We start from the raw sequence: 25753 nt of genomic DNA on the forward strand, positions 1-25753 counted from the left end.
ATGGTCCTCAGGAACCCCACAGTACCCACAAACAACCCAGTATTCACAACTCAAAAACAAACCATGGGTTCTCTTCCTGGGTTGTTTGTGATTAACAACCCATAATTACACCACAGTTTGCACGTAACAACAACCCATGATTCAAGGACAGTCTATACTCTGGGTTGTGCATTCTATTGGGGTGTTCCAATGTTTGAAACCCACTTTCTTAATAAAACTGTCTTTCTACAGAGAATAGCCAAGGTGGCATCCAATCTAAAAAAACAGAAGTACAACAGAAATGAAAAGAAGAGCCTAGTAGCACCTTAAAGACTAATACACTTTATTATGGCATAAGCTTTCATGGACTCTAACCCCACGAAGGCTTATACCATAATAAAGTGTATTAGTCTTTAAGGTGCTACAAGATTCTTTGCTGGTTTTTCTGCAACAGACTAACATGGCTCTCTGAAGGGCTGCCTACACCCGTACAAACCTGCCCATGTGTTAAGATCATTGTTGGAGGCCCTATTTGCTGGCCTTCTATTAGGATCTGGAAGGTTAGAGGGCTCTAACAATAGGACCTTCACAATGATGGCCCGTGCCCTATGGAACTTTCTCCCAAGAAATATACAGCTGGCTCCATAGGTTCTTCTTTTTAGGAGGGTTTTTTTTTTTTTAAGTTATTTGGCTTTTAATTGAAATTTTTTTGTTATAAATCCTGCTTTTGTTATTCATAGTTCATTCTTAAGTTTCAATAAAATAAATATATTTTAAACACTTAAAGGGTGGAACCCTCTCACAAGTTGAACATTATGTTTTAAATTATATGCTGCCTTGGGAAGACTGAAATCTTGAAAGATGGCTAAGAAATGCATAACATAAAAAGAACTGCTTCTCTGGAAATAGAAATAAAAGTAATGATTTAAAAAATACAGAGTACCCTTTCCTTCCATGGCAGATCTCCACACCACATTCCCAGTTGCTGTAGGTATGGAGATTATACAGGGCCATCCCTGTAGTAAGTGGATTTAAACATTATAGCTCCTAGATAGAGCAGCAGCAGTAGCCTTCATATGGTGGGCTCTTTTATTTGAATTGGCTTTACTGTATTTTAGGTAGAAAAAACCTAAAATCCTGGATTCTTGAATGTAATTTTCTCCATATGACAAGTCTATGTCCCCTATGACCAGGATTCACCCATTGACTCCCCTACCACTCAGAGCTGAGTAGACTGCAAGACCAATTGTCCAAATCCACAGCTGGGCAGAAAGGCTGGTTGTCTGTAAGCAATTAGAAACAGGTGTTGCCGGTGGGCTTGTGTGCCAGCAAGAGCTGTCACAATTGAGCAGTCAGAGAGACACTTGACAGCTGCAACTTTGCTTAAGGCCATTGGTTCTTGATTTCCAATTGCTGAAAGCAAAGTATTTTTCCAGAAGCAGGAAGGAATGTCAGTTGACACTACATTAATTAACAGCCTTTCCTTTAATCATTCTCATCATGGGAAATAAGAAAAAATGGAACCACTTAATTAATTACACATTTATCTTGTCCTTCCACCAAAAGCTTAGATGGCATTTATGGTTTCCAACTCCCATCTTCCCTGCACAACAGCCCTGTGAGGTTAAGTTTGGACTGAGAACATGAGTGGCCCAAGGTCACCCAATCAGCATCATCACTGAGCAAGGATTTCAACCCACGTGTCTCCCAGTCCAAATCCAACACACTGTCTGCCAAACCAGAGATGGGTAACTTGTGGCCCTCCAGATGCTTTGGTCTACAACTCCATCATTTCTCAGCACTGGCTATGTTGGCTAGGACTGTTGGGAATTGTAGGCCAAAACCCCTGAAGAGCCATAAGTTGCCCACCCCAGCGCTAAACCATGCGGATTTAGTAACAGCTTATGAAACACCCCGAGTCAGAGAGCATGGGTTCTGATCAGCTCTGACCAGAAGTCACTGAGGGCTAAGGGTGCCCAGGAAGGTTTAAATCATGAAACCACGTGTTCACAGAGTTTGGGACAGTACAGTCAACTTTCCTTTCTCTCCAGAAACAATGGGGCAGGATTGATTCCTTTGTCCCTTTAACCCTTAGCCTCAGATTTATGCTGTGTGTGTGCACCTCTGGTAGTGTACATTTGTTGTGCCCATGGCTAAGCACGTGGGCATGTATGTTAGGAAGTAGACAGTGGCCACAGCTTTACTAAACACAGGCTACAAAATACAATCTGTTGTATATGCCACATTTCCAAAGTATAGTAACAATATCGGCACAGTTCCCTTGAGGAGCTGAGCAGGGAAAGTCTCTCTTTTCCCACTCCTCATAAAACACAACATAAAACTTGCCCCTCCCACTTTTAAAACCTGCCTCTCGCAGCCAAGAACAAAGCACCTACATACAACCTCAGAGGGTGATGATGGATCTTGGCAAGAGCCAGCTTCTTGCTTTCCTGGCAGACAACAGATCAAAACTTCTCTTCAGCATTCAGCAGGCAGAAGATGGCAGGATGCATAAATAGCTGAGTCCACATTACCTAAACAATGACATCAGATTTACAAAAGCAGCAAGCAAAATCTCAGGATGGCTGCACAAAATTGATCTTCAACGAGCACCATTAAAACGCGCGCATGCGCGCACACACACACACACACACACACACTTGAATCCTCCTGCACCCAAGAAATAATCAAGGGGTGTCTTTTGGGAAACAGCTCATCCCATCAAATGTCTTTGACATCTTGCACATGTATCTGTTTCTTTGATATTCACATCAGGGCCATTTCCTCAGCGAGTCACAAACAAGGTGAAATGTTTCCAAGCGTTCCCACCCCGGGAAGGATGAAAACAGCGACATCTCTGAGTTAGCAGGTCCCCTTCCACTGAACGTCTGCTCAATGGCCATCCTCCCCTGCGACATCTCAGCCTAGTCAGCGGCTCCCTCCTGCTTTTGGAGCAGCTTGTCTGTCATGCTGGTGTGTTGGCTGTGTCAGTCCAAAAATCTGTCTGCCAGTGCCTCCACAGTGGAGTTGGCCATCAGAGTGATCAGTGAAGGTCACTCTCTGCTGCTCTGCACCTCCGCTCCGCTGGACATACAGAAACACACAGGAAGAAGGAGACAACAAAAATTAAGTTATCTTAGTGCTGCACTGGTGCCAAAACAGCATCACAGGTGATAGAGGATGCTATGCTGTTTGTACCCTCTGAGAGGGGGAAGAAGAGGCTTAACACATTATTTTGTTGCAAATACTCAAGTGAAAACCATCATGCAAAACAATACTGCTAATAATCTTAGCCCTTTGTAACACTGTAAAGCAGCAAGAGAGGGTATAAATCAGGAAGGTAGAAATCAACTACAAGGAATAGAATTTTCTCTAATTCATTTTTGGATGGATCTTTAAAGAGGACCATGCAAATCCCTCAATTGCACTGAGAGTGCAGCATTGGGTACTAGTCACCAAATTCAGCACCCTGAGAACCTCAGCATTTATTTTAAAACCATTTCTTTACTCCTTAGGGCTGCAAAATATAGGTCCAAAGGTCTTTCCAGATGAGGAGTTAATTGTGCAGTCACCTTGCCTCAAACACAAAATTTTATGAGGGGGCAGTGTCTTCTGTTTGTAACCTTCCCATGTTTTCCCACTGCTTCTTCCATTACCACAAAAAAACCATTCAAGACCGAATAGTTGCACAGTGCCTTCTGATTGGTAGTGCTAGTAGCTGACTATCTGGAAGCACCCTAAATGTGCAGACCATACCTGGTAAAAATATCAAGCCAGGGAGTTGGGTAGAGGCTGAGCATTCCCAGTAAGTGGGTTCAGGACCTTTCAGAATAAATTATGCAAAATGAAAGCAAAACGTGCATCATTTTATCCAGGTCCCAAATCCAACATTTCACTGTACAGAATTTTTATTTTTAAGGGCACACAGAGTGTATACATAGTTCCGGTGGAGGCTCCGATGTCAATGGGGCAGTGAATTTGCTCCAGGTTTCAGTCAGAACTCTAAAGGAACTATCCAAGGCCCACTGCATAGCCCTGTTTTCATGCCAGAACCCATTCACACAAACCATAACCTTTTACACCAGCCTTTCCCAACCTGGTGCTGGCCAGGTGTATTGCACTACAGCTCCCATCATCCCCAGCCAGCACAGCCAATGGGAAATGCTGATTTACATTGACAATGTAATTTTCAGAAAGTATGTCCATGTGACAGCTGTCCATACTCCAGCACGTAACTAGGACTGCTAGAAGATGATACGTCTCAAGATCCTATATGATAGGGTGAGGGTATGGACACTTGGGGTCCTATAAGCATCATCTCTCCCAGGGGTCAAAATTCCTTGCTTGTAACTTGGGTTGTTAACATGTAGAATTTAAAAAATGTTAAGAAAGCATTCAAGTGTTTTTCTCTCCTCTTGAGTAACATCATATGGAGAGATAGGAGGGCCATGCACACTACTTGCATCCCCTGCTGACTGCCGTTCATGAGTTGGGGGAAAGTCTAAAGTGGAGTTGGGGAGTCTTATGAATGCACGTAGGTTGTGCCGATGAGGTGCAACCCTGTATGATCAGGATTGCACTTCACAGGGGCAGCCGACACGCATTTGGCAGACTTCCCTGCTTCAGACCCCCCCAGTGCATCCATAGCATGGGAGCTGGGCCATCAGGGGTCACAACAGCATGGCAGGGCTAGCGCAGGTAACATCCACATGATGTTACTTACATGGACAGAAAGACAGCCAAGTAGGGCTTATGTTTCCAAAATTATTATATGCAACACTAGGGGTACTTCCTGATGCAGGAAAGTCATTGATGCTCTTCCACTGTGAACTACATGTTGAACTGCAATCGACTTTCCACATTTGGGGGGGATCTAGCACTTTTTATGGGTGTACACTGTGCTATGTTCCATCCATACTAATGGGTGGAACATAGCTGTGTGGGCAGGAAGGGGACAATTCACCTGCTCCCCTTGCTTCTCAAGTAGACTGTATGGTAGACACACTATAAAGAAACAGTTCAGAAGCTACGTGACGAAGATTTTCAACTCTTCCCACCCCATCCCCTGCCAGGAGAAAAGTGGTTGGCTTATGGTAATCTTTCTTTCTTTCTTAACTGAGGTGTGTGGGGGGGGTCACCTGTGTGGCAGGAGGCAGCCCTTGCCATTTCACATGCTGCTGCTGAGTCAGCCGGGCTCAGCACCCTCTTCATTCACTCACTCCCAGTCTCCCAGATTGAAGACTAGCACTAAAGGCATCTACACCTGCAGAAACAGTATGGATCTTCTGCACTTAAATACATATGTATATATATATGTTGGATCTTCTGTTCTTCCACCATTTCTCTGGAATGAGAAAAGGTGGCAGAACAGAAAAGACACAGGAGGCTTTTGACTCCATCATAACGTTGTGTCCCCCAACCCTCAGTAAACAAACTGCGGGAACTGCACACTAAACCCCCTGTCTGGAAGCACTCCAGCAGTATCCATGAAAACCCACATTTGAGGGAAAAAATTAAGGAGAGAGAAAAAGGGAAAAGTGAACTTTACATTGAAATACTACAACTATTAAAGTTAGTATCCAAAAGGTACAGTATGCATTCCAGAGGGTATGCATACTTATTTGTAACATGATATGAAATAACTTGTATGTTTGGACCAATTTGGATGAAACATTTCGTACTCACAGAATAACTCCCATGGGCACCATTTATGTTGGGAAATGGCTACCCGCCTAATTTTTCCACGGATTATCTCATGAGTACATTCCCACTTCCTGCCATGGAAGTATCTTCAGAAAGCTTAAGTTGATGGCCATTTCCAATCTAGGTTTTGTGTTCGTGGGAGCATGGCTATGGAATATCTGTTTGAGTGTCCCATCAATGAAAAAGTTATGTTTAGATTTCTTCATCCTATTTTGAGGGATTACACAAACAGGTCAGACTAGGAGAAATTGGAATGGCTGCTGGCAAATAATATAAAAGGTATTACCTGTAACAATATGCATTCTGGCAGCTTTGAAATGCCATCAAAATGTGTTGATAAGAATGTCATTGACTATGAGATGGCTAATTGATTTTTATGTTGTTTTGTCAGTTCTGTTTAACCTGTATGGCTTTGTTTTATAATTTTTTGCAAGGTCTAAGGCTAAACTAATTATCATCATAACCTTTATTATATTATTATTTCTAACATACTTCTTCCATATGCACTTCATGGGATCACTCAGAAAGACATTTCAAAAGAGCAACACATTATATCAGAAGATGTGCATTTCTATGTACTGGCTTCCTACTTTAAAAAAAAATAACCTTGCCTGAAATAAATATAAAAACCCTAAGATAATCTTAGGTAGTCTAACATTTTACACTTTCAGCATAACTTTCTAAAATGATCGCAAAAGCACATAAAGATTATTATCAGGGAGGAAACATAATGAAGTTCATCTACATTTCAGAAACTGAGTGGAAACAAGGTATTACTGCAAAATTAGTTCACAGATTTAGAAATTCAAGCATGTCAATCATGTGTGCAAACACCCTGATTGTGAAGCCAATTATATACTCTGATTTCTTATTGATTTTCCCTGAAAAAAGCAACACTAAGCTTTTCATATAGTACAAATGAATGGACTGAGAAAAAGGAATTGAGGAAAAAACATACCTTGTGAAACTTTGTTGATCATTTAGAGAATATGAAAGAAACATGAAAAGAGAAAAGGAAAGACGTTATAACTATCAGGAGTATTCAAAGCACATCAATAATGGAATTTTTTTTGAATAAGTAAGGTGATAAGCAAATAAACTCAGACCAGCTACTCTACAATTAAATAATGGACATGTAGGACTGAGGATTTTTCTTTTTCTGCTCTTTAAACTACAAGAATTTTCACCTGCTTTTTGCAAATGAAGGCATTTACTGCAAAGTTATAAATGTATAAATTTGGATCTACTTCAAGACTGAGCCACAAGATCTAGTGCATGGAACAGACGTTTAACTTTCAGCAAAGCTATCTCATGCTTTTTAGTAAAAAGCGAGTTCCAGGTTAGGGATTATTAGGAAAAAGGATCAAAACTGCTGATATCATGATTAATGCCTTTATACAAATCTTTGTTATGATCACACTTGGAATGCTGCGTACAATTCTGGTCTCCACATTTCAAAAAGGATATTATAGAGCTGTGAACAGTGCAGGAAAGGGCAATCAAAATGATCAGGGGACTGAAGCAAATCCCCTATGAGGAAGCTCAAGTGGCAAAGGGAAAAGCTGTGGATGGGACTGAAGTATATGCTTGGACGAGCACCTCTTGCCCACTCTCTGATGGCCTTCCATAGCTGCATGAAGACCTTTCCTTATCAGCGGTTATTTGATCTGCCAATCTGTTAGGTTTTAACAGTGCAATCCCATGCATGACTACTCAGACGTAAGTCCCACTGAGCTCAATGATGCTTACTCCCAGGTAAGTGGGATTACAGCCTTTCCTCCCCTGGCATTTTAGGTTAAACTGTTTTTATCTGTTTTTTATCCTTTGTAATTGTATGTAATCATCATTTTTAAATATATCTGTTCTCAGCCATTTTGAGCATGTTTAAATTGAAAAGCAGGCAAATTTTTAAAAAATAAAATACAATATTCCTCACGCGCACACACCCCTGCACCCAACAGCCAATGTGCAAGTTACATACTGCTACCTTGCCAGATGTTGCCCACCACATGAATTGCTTAAATAGAAGCAAGACTCCTGGTAAGGCTGCCATGCTAGCATTAACAAGGGGCAGGGAGTCACTTCATGGATCACTGCCATGTTGTGGCGAAGGGGCTTGCGTAACTCAGTGAAGCCATAAGCTATGCTGTGCAGGGCCACCCAAGACAAACAGGTCATGGCAGGCGAGAGTGCTGGACTGGGAGCTAGGAGATCCGGGTTCTAGTCCCCACTCGGCCATGGAAGCTCACTGGGTGACTTTGGGCCAGTCACACACTCTCAGCCCAACCTACCTCACAGGGTTGTTGTTGTGAGGATAAAATGGAGAGGAGGAGGATTGAGTATGCTGCCTTGGGTTCCTTGCAAGAGGAAAAAAGGCGGGATATAAATGCAATAAATGAAATAAAAATAAATGGCAACCCACTCCAGTATTCTTGCCAAGAAAACCCCATGGAACGTATCACAAGGCTAAAAGAGATGACGCCGGAAGATGAGCCCCTCAGGTCGGAAGATGTCCAATATACTACTGGGGAAGAGCAGAGGGTATTTCCAAGTAGCGCCAGAAAGAGTGAAGTGGCTGGGCCAAAGCCAAAAGGACACTCAGCTGTGGATGTGTCTGGTGGTGAAAAGAAAATCCAATGCTGTAAAGAACAATATTGTTTAGGAACCTGGAATGTCAGATCAGTGAATCAAGGTAAGCTGGAGGTGGTCAAACATGAGATGGCAAGATTGAACATCGACATCTTGGGAATCAGCGAACTAAAATGGACAAGCATGGGCGAATTTAATTCAGGTGACCATCATTTCTACTACTGTAGGCAAGAATCCCTTAGAAGAAATGGAGTAGCACTCATAGTCAACAAAAGGGTGGGAAAAGCAGTATTGGGGTACAATCTCAAAAACGATAGAATGATCTCAGTACGAATCCAAGGCAAACCATTCAGCATCACAGTAATTCAAGTCTATGCCCCAACCACTGAGGCCGAATTAGCTGAGGTTGATGGGTTCTATGATGACCTACAACACCTTCTAGAACTAACACCAAAAAAAGATGTCCTCTTCATCATAGGGGATTGGAATGCTAAAGTAGGAAGTCAAGAAATCACCGGGATAACAGGCAAGCATGGCCTTGGTGTACAAAATGAAGCAGGACAAAGGCTAATAGAGTTTTGCCAAGAGAATATGCTGATCATAGCAAACACTCTTTTCCAACGGCACAAGAGGAGACTCTACACATGGACATCACCAGATGGTCAATATCGAAATCAGATTGATTATGTCCTTTGCAGCCAAAGATGGAAAAGCTCTATACAGTCAGTAAAAACAAGACCTAGAGCTGACTGTGGCTCAGATCATGAGCTGCTTCTTGTTGCAAAATTTCAGCTTAAACTGAAGAACGTAGGGAAAACCACTAAACCATTCAGGTATGACCTAAATCGTATCGCTTATGAATATACAGTGGAGGTGAGGAATTGATTTAAGGGATTAGACCTGATAGACAGAGTGCCTGAGGAACTATGGATAGAGGTCCGTAACATTGTTCAGGAGGCAGCAATGAAATCCATCCCAAAGAAAAAGAAATGCAAGAAAGCAAAGTGGCTGTCTGAGGAGGCTTTACAAGTAGCTGAGGAAAGGAGGGAAGCGAAAAGCAAGGGAGAAAGGGGAAGATATATCCAACTGAATGCAGAGATCCAGAGAATAGCAAGGAGAGACAAGAAGGCCTTCTTAAATGAACAATGCAAAGAAATGGAGGAAAACAACAGAATAGGAAAGACTAGAGATCTCTTCAAGAAAATCGGAGATCTCAAGGGAACGTTTTGTGCAAAGACGGGCATGATAAAGGACCAAGAAGGCAGGGACCTAACAGAAGCAGATGAGATTAAGAAGAAGTGGAAAGAATATACAGAAGAACTATACAGAAAAGATCTGAATGTCCCTGATAGCCATGATAGTGCACTCACTGAACTTGAGCCGGACATCCTCGAGAGTGAAGTCAAGTGGGCCTTAGGAAGCATTAGTAATAACAAAGCTAGCGGAGATGACAGTATCCCATTTGAGCTATTTAAAATCCTAAAAGATGATGCTGTTAAAGTGCTGCACTCAATATGCCAACAAATCTGGAACACTCAACAGTGGCCACAAGACTGGAAAAGTCTTTGGTTTACATGGTTTACATTTACATGGTTTACATTTGGTTTACATTCCAATTCCAAAGAAGGGCAACGCCAAAGAGTGTTCAAACTACCCTACAATTGCGCTCATTTCACATGCCAGCAAGGTGATGCTCAAAATCCTACAAGCTAGGCTTCAGCAGTTTGTGAACCAAGAACTATCGGAAGTACACGCTGGGTTTCGAAGAGGCAGAGGAACTAGAGATCAAATCACCAACATTCGCTGGATCATGGAGAAAGCAAGAGAATTCCAGAAAAGCATCTCTTTCTGCTTCATTGACTATGCTAAAGCCTTTCATTGTGTGGATCACAACAAACTGTGGCAAATTCTGAAAGAGATGGGGGTACCAGACCACCTTACCTGTCTCCTGAGAAACCTGTTCGAGGGTCAAGAAGCAACAGTAAGAACCAGACATGGAACAACCGATTGGTTCAAAATTGGAAAGGAGTACGACAAGGCTGCATATTGTCGCCCTGCTTATTTAACTTATATGCAGAGTACATCATGAGAAATGCTGGGTTGGATGAATCACAGGTCGGAATTAAGATTGCCAGGAGAATTATCAACAACCTCAGATACGCAGACAATACCAGCCTAATGGCAGAAAGCGAAGAAGATCTAGAGCCTCTTGTTGAGGGTGAAAGAGGAGAGTGCAAAAGCTAGTTTGAAACTCAACATTAAAAAAAGAAAGATCATGGCATCTGGCCCCATCACTTCCTGGCATATGGAAGGGGAAGAAATGGAAGCAGTCACAGAATTTATTTTCTTGGGCTCCAAGATCACCGCAGATGGTGACTGTAGCCATGAAATTAAAAGACGCTTGCTCCTTGGGAGGAAAGCTATGGCAAACCTAGACAGCATAGTAAGAAGCAGACACTGCACCTTGCCGACAAAGGTCCATCTAATCAAAGCTATGGTTTTCCCAGTAGTAATGTATGGCTGTGAGAGCTGGACTATAAGGAAGGCTAAGCACCGAAGAATTGATGCTTTCGAACTGTGGTGCTGGAGAAGACTCTTACGAGTCCCCTGGACTGCAAGGAGGTCAAATCAGTCCATCCTAAAGGAAATCAACCCTGAGTGCTCATTGGAAGGACAGATACTGAAGCTGAAGCTCAAATATTTTGGCCACCTAATGCGAAGAGAAAACTCTCTGGAAAAGACCCTGATGCTGGGAAAGACTGAAGGCAAAAGGAGAAGGGGACGGCAGAGGATGAGATGGCTAGATAGCATCACTGATGCAATGAATATGAACTTGAGCACGCTCCGGGAGAGAGCGCAGGACAGGAAGGCCTGGCGTGCTATGGTCCATGGGGTCACGAAGAGTCGGACACGACTGAACGACTGAACAAATGTGAAGAGAAAACTCTCTGGAAAAGACCCTGATGCTGGGAAAGACTGAAGGCAAAAGGAGAAGGGGACGGCAGAGGATGAGATGGCTAGATAGCATCACTGATGCAATGAATATGGATTTGAGCACGCTCCGGGAGAGAGCGCAGGACAGGAAGGCCTGGCGTGCTATGGTTCATGGGGTCACAAACAGTCGGACACAACTGAACGACTTGAGCAACAACAACAACAACAACAACAACAAGGGAGTCACTTTAGAGAAGTGAAAAGCGACCACCCAAGTCCATGCAAAGTTGAACTGCAAAGACAAACTTCCTCCAGAAGCCATGAAATCAACTTTGAGCAGGTCCATTGTCTAGATGGGCAGATAATTTGGCCAGATTTGATATTGCTCCAAAAGAGACATGGCCCAATTGTCCGATCAAGAACTCCAGGGATCTGACACATGTTTGACTTGTGCTCTGCCAGCACAAAAGTTACAACTTCAGTGCACTGCATTCTTCATATTTGTAAATGGAGAATAATGACTGTAGTGCAAAGAAGGTGAACATATGGTGACTATTAGTTACAATGAATGCCTGAACACATAAAGGCCAAGCAAAGCGCTTCAGAGTGCGCTCATTGGCATGTGTTCCCAGAGGCTTTCAGAGCAATGACCTTTTGTGCAAATTTCCTTCTCATGCCCAATGAGAATCAACTGGTTTCAAAGAAGGGAGAAGCTTAGTTCCATGCAAGGCAAGACTTGTATCTGTTTTGTCCCTTTCCAGTAGATATATGCAACTGGCAAATACACACTGAAAACATTTTAAAATATGGATGAGCTGCTTGCATCCACAAGGCTTAGTCAAGGTTGGGTTTCAGGCAGATAATTGGTTCTATTAATTCATTGTGTCTCTTTTATAAAAAGTTGCTGTCCACCCACCTTTCACATGCAGGGGTGGCAAAACTGTGTTGCACTGGCACCCACAGCTAATGATGGTGTGGGACTTCAAATGGTGGGAAGCTAAAAATATAATGCCCTCCCTCTGCTTGAACACTCTGGCCCCATTTTGAATCAGGTGCTGCCCCTTTTGAGTGGGATCAACTCAAAATAGGGCCTGTCCCTTTTTGCTACTCTGTCCTTTCTACAAATTCCCACCCACCTTCCCAAGAGGGGAAAAAAACCCTTTATCTTTGGGAAGGAGAAAGGGACAAAAGCACACATTTCCAGCTCGGGGAAAAAAGTTGCTTGCATTCAGGACTGAGAACCTGCAAGATGAGCAGGGGTGAACCTCAACAAGGCTCCAACATCACTCATTCTCCCATCCCTAGAATTCATTCCCACAAAGCAGATGCCGCACGAGGACTCTCCTTATCTGGAAACTGTATGTAGAACATCATTTTGTCCCAGCTATACCTTTGTTCCAGAGTCTTAATGCATAATTTCAGGGCCAAACCCCATGTGATGTAATGCAAGAGACCTCTAACAACATTAATCTTTAAATTATTAATGTAAAACAGGCATGGGAGGGGAGCTGAATTTGCTGCAGTGTTTCTGGTGCGGCACTGAGCCCTTTCCCCAATATAAATTGCTCCCCCTGGGCCTGCAGAAGTAAAAATATAGGGTAGATTGGGGAAAAGTTTAAATATCCCCTCCCCCAGCACCATTGCTCTAACCAAATTTGAAACCCCCTGCATATATTTTAGTGTTGAGGGTGTGTCGGATGATCTAATCACAGCTCTACTGTACCTTGTGTGGTTTGGCCCTCGGATGAGCACAAGATTTTTCTTTCTTCAAGGTCCTGTACTTGCAAAGCCTAAAATCATAACACAGTCTATACAAACTCTGCTCTACTCTGTAGCATTACGTGGATGCAGGGAAGAAATTAAGGGTGTTAAGGCTGCAATCCTATACCCACTTACCTGGAAGGAAGCACCATTGAACTCAATGGGAGATACATCTGAATGAACATGTGTAGGATTGTGCTGTAAATGGCCTAAACTATCTTTCACAGAGAGACATTCTCCATCGCTAAATTGGAAAGAAACTGCAAATTTGAGGTTGGTTGCTGGGGGGAGCAATCCTATGGCTGCTATCTTGGAGCCTGCACGGACCTTCCCCCCACTCTGTGCTGCCTGTGAGGCAGCGCAGAATGGCCTCACGCTCCGTGCTCAGAAGAGGAGTGCAGAGCAGCCAAAACGGGGTGTTCCAGGGGGCGTTCTGGAGCAGGAGGGCAGAAATGCCAGTACAACACATCCTGTGTGTCGTTGGGCAGCCTTCTCCCCTGCTCCGCCTTCCCAAAATCGGCTGTCTAGCCTCAAATGCAGGGCAGGAGAAGCGTGGAGGGAACAATCCTCACCGTGCATCTCCTGCCCTGCATTGGATAGGTGGTCACCTCTGAGTTTGGAGGCGGCCACCTATCCCCATAGGATTGCACCCTTATTTAGTTATTACAACAGAATAATGGAATTTCCTTTGAAAGCAAAGGGACTTCCTTTTTTGGTACAAAAACTGCCTGGCGATACATCAGTGGTGTAGTGATAAATTAACAGTCTCCATAACCACACCCCTAAGGAGAGTTAAAAAATTCAGGTGGCTGTGTTAATCCATATCAGCAAACCAGTTCTAGCAGTTTTCACCTCTACCAGGGGCAGTTCTTTTGTAAAGCTAATGGGTCTTAATTGCTCAGTCAGGACCAAGCCACTTCCAAATACTTGGCATTAGACCAGGGAACAATATATTGTTATTGGGAAAATTCATTTTCCTGCAGCTATTGGGGCACCGGCAGCTAATTCCAGAGGGAACAGGGAAGTCTGGGGCTGGTTGCAGATGACATCAGCATCCCTGTTAATAAAAAAAGGTGCCAGTGCTACGTCCCTGCAACCCCTGGCTCCATTACACCACCGGTTCTATTTCTAGCTAACCCAGATGACAGAAGGTGGTCCTGAAAGAGCCACTAGTTGAAAGGAGAACCAGACAGGTTTCTCCAAGCAAACATAATGCTCAAGAACTAGTTTTTCCAGGATCTAGAACGCTGTGATTGTCTCACATATGGATACATTCACAAGACTAAGAAAATACAGAGTTGGGGGAAGGAAGTCATCTTCTGGGGACTGTTCCACCTCAAAAGTGGTTGTGGGAAACCTGATGTTGCATTCCACTCAAGGGAAGAGCAGAGTGGGCAAAGCTACAAGGAGAAGCAACAGTGGAAGAGGCAAGCAAGCAAACCCTATACTTAACCACCCTGAAAACAGATCTCACCAACAGGACAGGTCACAAAAGAATAGCTTACAGTTGCCAGAGAGCTTACTCAGTTTAGCTTGTATACCTACTTCCTAAGCAGACATATCTACACTCTGGTAACAAGGAGTAGGAAGAGATTGTACTCTACTTACTAGCAAGAATGACCATGTCCATTCCCCAAAATATACTCATGATCCAGCCAACCATCACAATTGCTGTGAGGATCTGAATCAGAGCTGCTGCAATGTTCAGCCAGAAGACACAGCAAATGTGCCTGTCGGGGAGATCAGTCCGGGCTCCACACAGCACTGTGAAGGCAGACACAAATGTCCCTGTGGAAAGAAAGACCAACAGTAAAGACTCAGAAGAAAGCAGAAGGTCACAAGCACAGCAAATAAAACCAGAACGTTCAAAGTCAATGTAATTAGTGAGCACAGTCTCAGAAATGTTCCACATTTGTTTCAAGGACACCACCATCAACTACTTTTGAAAGAGTTTTGGAGACACCTTAAACCTATGAAAAGGCAAGTTTAAAAAAAAGGTTCACAGGATTGTAGTATTGGTAAGGACCATTTTCAGCTTGTTCCTATGTGGTAAACCCATCCACCACAGATCTCTATTTCTAAATATCAATCCACATTATCTCACATACTAACAATGTGAGATGGATATCTTTATCCATAGAAACATCCAAGCAATTATGCACTCATCCGCTTCCATAACATTTCTAGAATATATATGTACAGTTAGGGTGGTACCATGGGCTAAGCTCTTGCTTTTAGGTTCTTTATTGCTGCTAGAAGAAACACTCCATTCATGAAGTTTTCCGTTATTATTTTCATTTAGTATATTTCCAAAAAATCAGATAAGGACCCAATCTTCTAGTGCCCATTTCCTAATACATGTAGGGGCTGTGGACGTTACAGTGAAGAGGTGCATGGGTGGGCAGGACAGGCAGAGGTGAAAGCATTTTGGGTGAGCTTCAAACACTACTACTTTAGGGGAGGGGGATGCCAGTCACCCAAGCCTCTTGGAAAGGGACTAAGCTATGAACTAAAACATTGGAAGTGAGGTGCTGCCCCACCACTGACCATTTTAAAAAATTCAAGTCTTTTGCATATTCAAATGAAGCTGCTTTCTCCCCCTCTTCCTTTCTGTTGTTGCCTTGATTTCCAACTCCCACTTTCTCCCAAAGCCTCTTGAAGTTAGAGAAGCAGTTTAGAAGGGTAGAAGAGAAAGAGAGTGGGTGGGAGCTGCTGGTGCCACAGAAAGCGGCTCTGTAATGAAGCTGGGAGGCAGAAGAGGGAAGAAAAGATAGAAGATTCTCCCTTTAATGTGAGAGTCTCCCTCTGGCCTTTATCTTCCTAGGATTTATCAGCTGTTGAAGCCTAAGGATGAAGTGTTCCACTCTGCAACTGTTACCTGCTTCCTTTGGGTAATAAATTCTCATACGAAGCAAGAAAAATAGGCTATGCTATCATTCCTGGACAAACGTCATTCATTTTTTCTCTATGCAGAAGCTATGCCTTATATTGCAAGTTTGGGTAGAAATTAATCTTCTGTTACTCGTGTTTTGTTTCTTACTGAGCAATAGACAGGCTGGAGCTGTCATGCTGCACCTCTGTCCCTGCCAAATGCCAACTAAAATAACAGTTCCTCAAACTGAGAGCAAAATTAGATTGTACTCACTGAGCGTACAGCACATCCATGCATGCCAGAGATGCTGCATATATACATACACACATACATACACAGTTCACATGCAGGGCCTTTTCAGCTGTGGCACGCTGGTTGTGGAATGAGCTTCCCAGAGAGGCTTGCCAGACGCCCACATTGTGCTCTTTCGGGTGCCAAGTGAAGACCTTTTTATTTTCCAAGCCATTTTAAGCTATTAGTGCTGTTGTTTTAAATCTGTTATCGTATTTTAGATCTCTGCATTGCTGCTAGGCTTTATTCTGGGTTGTACTTTTATACTGTAGTTTTAAATGTTTTTATTTTATATTGTATGATTATTTTGTGGTTTTAATTGTTGTGAACTGCCCAGAGAGTTTCAGCTATTAGGCAGAATAGAAATGTAATGAACAAACAAACAAAATATTATTACTAAATATAAGTGGTAGCCAGTTTCTAAGGAGATCAGTGCTGAGACTCAAACCTGTCTAAAACAACAACAACAACCTGTCTGTTGAAAGCCCCAACTCATGATCTCAAAATGTGGGAAAGATGGCTATGGTTGCTCAGATGTGCTAGAAATACACTCTGCACATGAACACTATTTTCTTCTTTATTAATTCAGGTATTCCAGGCTGGAACAAAACAGGCTTTGCAAAATTCCAGGCAATCAAAAACAGCTTCCAGGTTTGAGCACTAGTAAACCCTGGCACAAATCTTTCAATCAGTATTAATCTATATTTGAAATTCCTCTTTAGAATCAAAACCCAAAACTTATTTGACAGTTCATATTCAATATTTGAAATCCTGTATTGAAAACGGAGGGTGGAACTGGTTGCCAGGGAAACTACTGGTTTAAAAATGCATGGGAACAGTCTAAGATGACGCATTGATCTGAATTGTGCCAGTGCTCCTGTATAAGTATTTGGGTAAGTACCCAAATTTCATCAAATTTTGGATCAAATTCCAAATGTCAAAATCCAAAAACTTACAGATTTTGAAGTTTCAAACATCCAGCGCTTACCCCTAGTCTTTTTAATAAGTATGTAGAAGGGAGAATTTTAGCAGGTACAGTTTCTCCTATCATAGATCTGTACTGGAGGAATAAGGTGCTTAGGCACCTTTCATAGGAACATAGGAAGCTGCCTTATTCTGAGTTAGACCATCTAGCCCAGTATTGTCAACACCGACTGGCAGCAGCTCTCCAGGGTTTCAGGCAATACTTTTTCCAGCCTTACCTGAAGATGCTGGGGATTGCACCTGGGACCTTCTGCAAGCAAAGCGTGTGCTCTGCCACTGAGCCACGGCCTTCTCCTGTGTAGACAATCTGGCAACCCTCAAGAAAGCAGAGGTTCAAGGACCAGAAAGTAAAATTTCAAATGTGTCACATTATCACCACCTCATAAACTAGCCTTCCCCAATCTGGTGCCCTCCACGTTGTTGGACTACAACTCCCACGATGGCCACGCCTGCTGGAGTTGCTGGGAGTTGTAGTCCAACACATCCGGAAGGCGCCAGGTAGGGGAAGACTTTTATAAGCAAACAGCTGTTCATTCCTTGAGGAAAAAGCAATAATGGTAGAGTTAAACAAATAGTTACCATCCCTGTTGGCTCTATATGTTCCAATTAGCCAGTACACTACTTTGCAAATGGAGAAATTATACCTTTGAGAAGATAAAGAGGTCAATGAAATGCAAAATGAAACACCTAATTACCATCATAGTGGCAGAGCTCCTGAGTGATTCAAGAACTGGCAACAAGCCAGCTCTCTGATTCTTTGACCCAATATTGTGCTTTCCACTTGATACCATGTTTTGTTACATCGCTATTCCAAATGTTCATACCCACACCTCCCCAATGAAGTGACACCAGGCGAGGATGACTAATAGCTGGTGCAGAAGCTATTTGAATGGGCTTACCCATACAAATAAATGCTCATGAGAATAGGCAATTTCCCCCATATGACAAGGGAAGAAAAGCGATTTTCCACAGGTGCCATCCTCCAGTGATACACTGTTCTGACTCCCTCCAGAGAGCAGTTATTTTCCTGGATATGTAGGTTCCTACTGCTACTGGGTCAGTAACATCAGAACTGATCCAGAGCTAAGCACAGCAATGTCTCAAAGCCATATAATGCAGGACAGTAGACTTGCCAATGTTTAGCACTTTAAAAAAGGCTTCTTGAGTACACCTACTCCTGTGTGGTACAGCTGGGCAAAACTCAGCTTCTAAAGAAGTAAAAAGACAAATAAAACTAATGGTTAAAAAAGCAAAAGATCCAAGAAGATAAGTCGTTTAAAATGTCACCTGGAATAACACAAGAAATAACCACTGGAAGATCATACTGCTTGAGCAACCACATTCCCACACAGGTCTCCATGATATCAGTTGGCAAGTTAGCCATAGGCGGGGTGACAGGAAGGAGACACATACTACATAATTTTGTAACTAGAAAAATGCAGTGTCCCAGAACAAACTCATACCTAGCTGGTAGAAAGATATTTGGGTCCCCTGCAAGAACCAGCAGAGTCACTGTCTTCTGCTATGAAAGTGCTATGTGAAAAGGCCCACAGAGTTTCTCTCTGATGTCACATGGGTGGAGGTAGAGATTTTTGTGTGAATGTCTGTTGTCTTATAATCAAGCAGTGAGAGACACATTCAGTGATCAGCACAGTCGTGCGGTATAGCTCTTGCTGGGCTATACCACTTCAGGCTGCATGTGAGAGTGCATGTTTGCACACAAAAACTGCATGCATAAGACAACAGAGAAATGCCTAGGTTAGATCAGTATGCAAGTTTTCTGTGTTTGACGTAGTACTCAAAATGATGGTGGTGTGGGGGAAGAAGACCTAGTATTCTTACATTTTGTCATGGTTCCCTTAGCTAGTCTTTTAGAAGGCTGGACAGGGCATGATTTAGCTAAAATTGGGGTGTCAGGGGGTGGAGCTTGTAGATTTCATTGAGGGCCCTCCTGTTCTTTCCCCCATACTTTGATCACTGGTGCAGGGAGATTAGTTATACATAAGAACATTTAAGCAATGATGCCTCACATGCAGCCTAAAGTGGTACAGTACAGCTTGGGCTCAGCTTGCAAACCACCACCTCTTGAACATTCTTTGAAATCTGAAGATGAGCATTATTATCCCATCTCTAGGCTGTGAGAAGTAAAGGCATTCACATAAAAAAGCTCATTCTCTGAATAACTTATGCTCCACTGCAATCATATTATTTCTGAGAGGAGACACATTTTTGAAGATACGCACACACACGATAGAAATTAAAGCATATAATTTATTCCTGTTTGTTATTCCAATTGCTTCATTACAAATATAGATTTTTATTGCAGCTGGTCACATCCCTCAGGGATCCTAATTGTGTCACTGTTTAGTTGCTTTGTCTATTATTATACCACACACACACGTGTATATATGCATGCACACGTGACCTCAGAGACTAGTTGTGCCTCTTATCAGTTTTAGCTGGTATACCAGCTATGGCTCTTCTTGGATAGAGAGAACCTTGCCACAGTGGTCCATGGATTGGTAAGTTGAAGACTGGATTATTGCAATGTGCTCTATGTGGGGCTGCCCTTGAAGTCGGTCCAGATATTGCAGCTGATGCAAAATGCAGCAGCTCGGTTGCTGTATGGAACAACCTATTACCAACCTATAACACCTCTGCTGAAAGAGTTGCACTGGCTACCTGTACACTACTGGGCCAAGCTTAAGATATTAGTACTAGTGTATAAGGCCCTAAATAACTTAGGATCAGGTTATTTGAGAGACCGTCTCTTCCCTTACTGTCCTGCCTCCTACCTTTGGTCATTAGGGGAGGCCCTTTTGGTGGTTCTGCATGCTCCCTGAATTCAGCTGGTGACCACTCAAAACAAAGGGTGTTTAGTGTAGCTGCCCCTGCTGTGTGGGATACTCTGCCCCTGGAGACAAGGTATGTGCATTTTCAATGCATGCTAAAAACATTCTCTTCACCCAAGCTTTCCCAGCTTAATTTTTGTGGATTGAGTATGCTGCTGGTCACTCTTAGATATGTATCTCTAAAATTGATATTTTGTTATTTCTATACTGTATTTAATTGCATTTTCTAATTGTTTTGCATTGTAAATCAATTCAGTCATTCCTTTTGTTAAGTGATATATACATTTCTTAAATAAAAATAAAATAAAATAAAATAAAATAAAATAGGAGCATTTTTTACATTCACTGCTCCTTGGCAACCTGGGGCATGGAGACCATGCCCCCATAAGGCCCTCACTGTGTTGACAAGCACCTTTTACCATCTCACAGAAAAATAAGAAGCCGCCTTATACTGATTCAGACCACTGGTCCAACTACCCCAGGATTGGCGGCACTGACTAGCAGCAGCATTCCAGGGTTTCAGGTGGGATTCATTCCTAGACTACCTGGAGATCCTGAGGTCTCAACCTGGGACCATCGGCATACATGGCGCGTGCTCTGCCACTGAGCTATGGCCACTCCCATCTCAGGTATATCTACTGTGTGCCACAGACAGAGGCACACCAAAACCAACAGTGCCATCTTGATTGCACCATGTATCTATTAGCCAAAGATTACTGGGTACTGCGAACTCTTCGTGGTTTCTGAGATTTCTATCAGTTATTTGGAGGCCTTAATCAATATTCTTCCAGACATTCACAGCAATAGCGATGCAAGTAAACAAACCACACATGCACAGAGTTTGTTCTACAAACTGAGTCAACAGAGTATCAACATCCCTAAGTAGTAAGGGCCATCATCAAAAGGAACATGAGCTGTTTTCAAAACAATAATGAAAAGCTGGCCCAAGCCATCAAAAGAGCAATGGCCTCAGTGCCGTTGACATACTTTCATAAGACAACAGGACATGGCAGTAATCTCAGCATCTAGCTATGTAAACAGAATGCAGACAACCAGAAACAGAGAAGTGCAGAGACATGGGAGTGAAGAAGGAAGGAAGGAAGGAAGGAAGGAAGGAGTACCTGAGTGGATGTGATGGATTCCAGGTGTTCATACTGAAATATCTTTCCAGAGTGTTCTTCGGTATAAATTTAGATGTTTTTCTTAAAACAAGATCAGTCAAAAGTAAACAAAGTAAAGAAATTTTGGACTGAAGCCTTATCCTCTGCCCCATTGTGTCCTCAGACACAAGTCGTCTTGAGTATATTTTCAAATCATAGAACAGAAATTTTGGAAAACAAAAAATCCACAGCTTGAATGAAAACTCATTCCTGCTTCTGATGGCTTCATCCCTATTCTCCTTCAAAAAGCAGATATTGGTAGAGCTCCCCATTAAGTTAAACAACCCTTCTTCTCAAGTTTCTGAACACTATTAGCCAAGGCAGAGTGGAATAAGTCAGAGTATGTCCAGATTTCATTAGAATTCAAAGAGCTTCTTCTACACCAATGTTCAGAGTTGTGTTCTATTTTCTATAGCCAATATAATTTATATCGCAGAAGTCTTCATGCAAAATGTCAGGACTCACAATGTTGACTTTACTGATACCTAACTTGTCCTCCCTTCCCCATACTAATCACTTGCTCCAGCTCCTGACATCAGCTTCTTTCAACCTTGTTTTCCCTAGTAAGAGCAGATAGAAGGGAAGGCTGAAGGAGGAGGGCTTAAAGCCCTTCCTGTAGATCAGCAGTGGGCAACTTGTGGCCATCCAAATGTTTTGGCCTACAACTCCCATCAGCCCTAGCCAGCATAGTCAATGGTGAGATAGGAACATCTCATAAAGATCATATGACAGCAGTTTTAAAGGAACTGCACTGGTTGCCAACATGCTTCCGGTTGGAATTCAAGGTGTTGCTGATGACATTTAAAGCCCTAAGAGGCTTGGAACCTTGATATTTGAGGGAGCACCTCTCCCTATATGCCTGTCCGAGGATTCAGATCTGTTGGAGGGGCCCTCCTCTGCGTCCCACCAGTGCGAGACATACACTGTGGTGAGATGTGGGAGAGGACGTTCTCTGCTGTGGCATCCCAGTTGTGGAATGCCCTCCCCTTGGAGGCCCAATTGGCGCAGACGTTGGTTTCATTTTGGTGCCGTTAAAACATGGCTTTTCACCAAAGCCTTTGAGGGCTAACTGATTCCTCCAAAGTTGCACACTGCTTTAACTGTTGTATTGTTTTAGATTTTCTAATTGGTATTAGCTTGTTTAATGGTTTAATATGCTTTTAGCTGTTTACATTATTTATTGTTTTATACTGTTTAAATTGATTTTATCTGTATACCACCCTGAGATCTTAATGATATAGGGCAGGATACAAATGTTTTGAATGAATGAATGAATGATGAGAGTTGTAGGCCAAAACAAGTTGCCCACCCTTGCTGGATATTTAAGTATGATAAAGACAGGCTGTATTCAAATGCAATACTTGGGTTCATGCCTTTCCTTTTCTCCTCTTGTTCCTCCCCTTCTCTGTGGCAATTAGAAGCTTCTGATCACAGTTAGTGAGAAAACATGGTTTGCTATTTCATCCAAACTCAGATAACCATGGCTCAGATAAAATGGCAAACTATGATTTTGTTGCTAAGCATAACTAATCACGGAGTGTGAAGGGAAGACACAAGCCCAAGGCTTGTGCTTGATCATTCCCATAAAGCTAAACTATGGTTTACTGTTACATCTGACCAGCCCCAGTGCCACCAAACTGCCCATCCCTGGCAGACAATGGCATAAAGAGAGATGTTACTTTGTGGATGCTTTAAAATAGCCAAATTCCCTCCAAAGTCAAGTCTGGACGTCTTCCAGAAGTGCCACAAAACGTTTTCATTTGGGTTGGCTTCCAGTGAGTAGATTTAGGCCGATATCTGAGCATTTTGTGGCAGAATCCTTTTGTATGTTTAGACAGAAAAAAGTCCTCCAATTCCCAGAATTCCCCGGCTAGTCATGCTGGCTGGGAATGCTGGGAATTATAGGACTCTTCTTCTATCTAAACATGCAGAGGATTGCGCCCTTAGTTGTGATTTTTAAAGCCTTTTGTACTTTGCATTTTTTGATCTTTTGGTTGAGACACGCCCCGTTTCCATGCAGTGGGTGGGATACAAATCGAAAAACAAGTAGGACTGAGTATTGACAGAAAACGGATCCCAGGAGACTTCACTCAAAAATGCCACTGGTCCCAGGAGTCTTCAAAAACACAGCACACATCAAAGCAGTGTTGATGCTGGCATAACTCCTGGGTTTCTTGCTAGGTTAGCGAGGGAAAAGATGGATTAAAAGGAAAACAAAGACAATGTGGGTTCTCTAAGAGTCCTTAGCCTTGCCGAATACCTACAGCAATACATTTATAAACCAAGTCTTGTTCCAAAGGCCAACAGCTCAGCTGGCACAGATGATCAAACACAGAAGAATTTATGATAGAAGCTCAATTTCCAGAGCCTGTTATCTAAAGGCAAGTTCCTGAATCTGCTTCTGCATGAGAGTAATCCCTTTCCAACAGCCCTGCTGTGATTATTATCAGCCATCTAAATGTCTCTGTTTCATGAAAACTAACAGCCCAGATGACATTTTAGGGCCAACAGTCCACCGCAGCCATCGAATCCCAAAATATCTGCCTAACCGTAATTCACTAATTGTCTGCTTTTAGTTTCCCCTTTCTTTATAGCCCACAGCCCCCAATATTCCTAGTGACACCCCATTGCTCTGTTATTATGGTCACACACATCTCCAACATATTGACAGGCTCTGGCTCAGAGACAGAGTCAAAGATTAGTGCAATCTTTTAAAAGCAGGCAATTAATTGGGTGTACATTATGGTGTCAAAGTTCAGGACCCAAGCTATGCTTTCCATTATGTCCCAGCAAAGAGTCTTGCAGGCTAACTTTAAAGGCTATCAAATTTATTACGGTATAAACCTTCAAGGACCACAAATCCACTTCATCAGATGCATGGAATGTCATCCTGAGTTGGCAGATATATACATGAACATGAGTATAGACACTGAGATCAAAGGGAAATGAAATGCAAAAAATGTAGACAGTGATAATTATATTGCAGCTTAGATGTATGTAAAATAATCACAGTGACCATCCACAAAGTAGCATTAATAAACATCCTTGCACTGGTAAGTTAATTAACAGCTGTAGTGGGATAAAACCCCATAATCTCAATTCAAGCCACATGTGTTAGAATTAAACTTCTTAGTAAGCAGTTTATCAATATTCTGAATAGTTCTATTTATGTGGCATCGTAAGGGTGCAATCTTGCAATTAATTGTTGTCTTCAATTTATCCCTCTTTTTGGTGAAACTATGCAGAAATTTGGTGCGATTGGTATACAGGAATATACTCTTCTATTTTACCCTTTTCATCAGACATGGTATGAAGTCTCAATGACTTATGGTGGATGGAGGGCTGAATACAAAGGAATTGCCTCATTTTAAACTAAACTCCAGTAATAATGGTTTGGAAATTGTGCTGGTGATCACCTTTAAGCCCTAAATGGCTTGGAGTCCAATATCTGAAGGAACGCTTCTTTCCATACCATCCTGCCTATGCTCTGAAATGTTCCGAGGAGGCCCTTCACCTTGTCCCATCATTGGGGAGAAGTGCACTATACATCTACAAAAGGAAACACCTTCTCTGGGATGGTGCCCTGACTTTGGAATGCTCTTCAGATACATCTACAACAGATGCAAACTCTTAAATCTTTTTGGCACCATATTAAAACATTCCTGTGGGGAAGTGATAACAGGAACATCTCTTACTTAATGATGGAATTCAACTCCCTCAGGATGCTCAGATGTACTTTGAGCTTGTTCCAGTTATTGAAATATCAGGCTACCATTACCAAGCATGGGCAACTTTGCTTTTCACAAGTTTCACCTAATGAGAAGGCTATGAAGAAGCTTCCATTCAGATTCAAACAGCAACTGTCATTCAGGCCTCTAGATCTCTACAATGCATTTTATGCAAGGCAAAGTTGCTCTTGAAAAATGGTTGCAATAAGTGCAGAAAAGCTACCTGACAGAATAGTTGTCCAGAAATAAGTTACTGACTTATCTGGCCACAGTGGTAGGGACTGAACATACTGGTATAATTGAGGGAGCACATACTTCAGAGAGCACAAACACTTGTATTGGCTTCTTACAGCCTTAGGAAAGGAAAGGTTCCTCCTGTGCAAGCACCGAGTCATTGCTGACTCCTAGAGGGATGCCGCTTTCACTGGCGTTTTCATGGCAGACTGTAGTGGGGTGGTTTGCCATTGCCTTCCCCAGTCATGACTACCTTTCCCCCAGCAAGCTGGGTACTCATTTTACCGACCTCGGAAGGATGGAAGGCTGAGTCAACCTGAGATGGCTACCTGGGTCCCAGTTTCTGCTGGGATCGAACTCAGGTTGTGGGAAAAATTTCAGTTGTTCTGACTTAATATCAATTTTGAGACAAAGTCTGCAGACCTCACGGCCACAACTGGCCTAATCTTTGGATTCTTCTGTTTCTTCACCCATCCCGTGCTTTGTGTACCATCTAGCCTGATGAAGAGTTCTGGAAAACGCAAAAGCTTGTACCATCTTTTGTGGCTGGTCTTAATAAAGGTATTTACCACCATAACTGGAACTTAGTAAAGGTATTTATCACCATAAAAGAACTATGAGAAGCTGTCTTGAGCACTCAGTGTCAGAAACTTGCTCCTCTCCTGT

The 25753-nt window shown here is 42.6% G+C and overlaps 1 protein-coding gene across 3 annotated transcripts in view; it reads right to left on the reverse strand.

Moving 5' to 3' along the window:
- Window positions 1-451: 451 nt before the first annotated feature.
- STUM (stum, mechanosensory transduction mediator homolog) overlaps window positions 452-25753 on the reverse strand; it is an 87905-nt gene continuing 62603 nt past the window's right edge. Inside the window, exons 2-3 of one of the 3 annotated variants that reach the window (XM_084828642.1) lie at window positions 14571-14754; window positions 452-3063 (exon numbers count right to left, since the gene is read on the reverse strand). In XM_084828642.1, coding sequence (XP_084684768.1) covers window positions 3033-3063; window positions 14571-14754 — 215 coding nt within the window. In that variant the 3' untranslated portion in view covers window positions 452-3032. Of the gene's footprint in view, window positions 3064-11737; window positions 11994-14570; window positions 14755-25753 lie in introns of those variants that run through there. The other 2 variants (XM_084828641.1, XM_084828643.1) reach the window with 2 other exon arrangements.

Source organism: Heloderma suspectum, chromosome 1 (genome assembly GCF_057233095.1).
Source record: "Heloderma suspectum isolate Gila_16-S chromosome 1, 16-S_ref, whole genome shotgun sequence".
In the NCBI taxonomy this organism is placed as follows: domain Eukaryota; kingdom Metazoa; phylum Chordata; class Lepidosauria; order Squamata; family Helodermatidae; genus Heloderma; species Heloderma suspectum.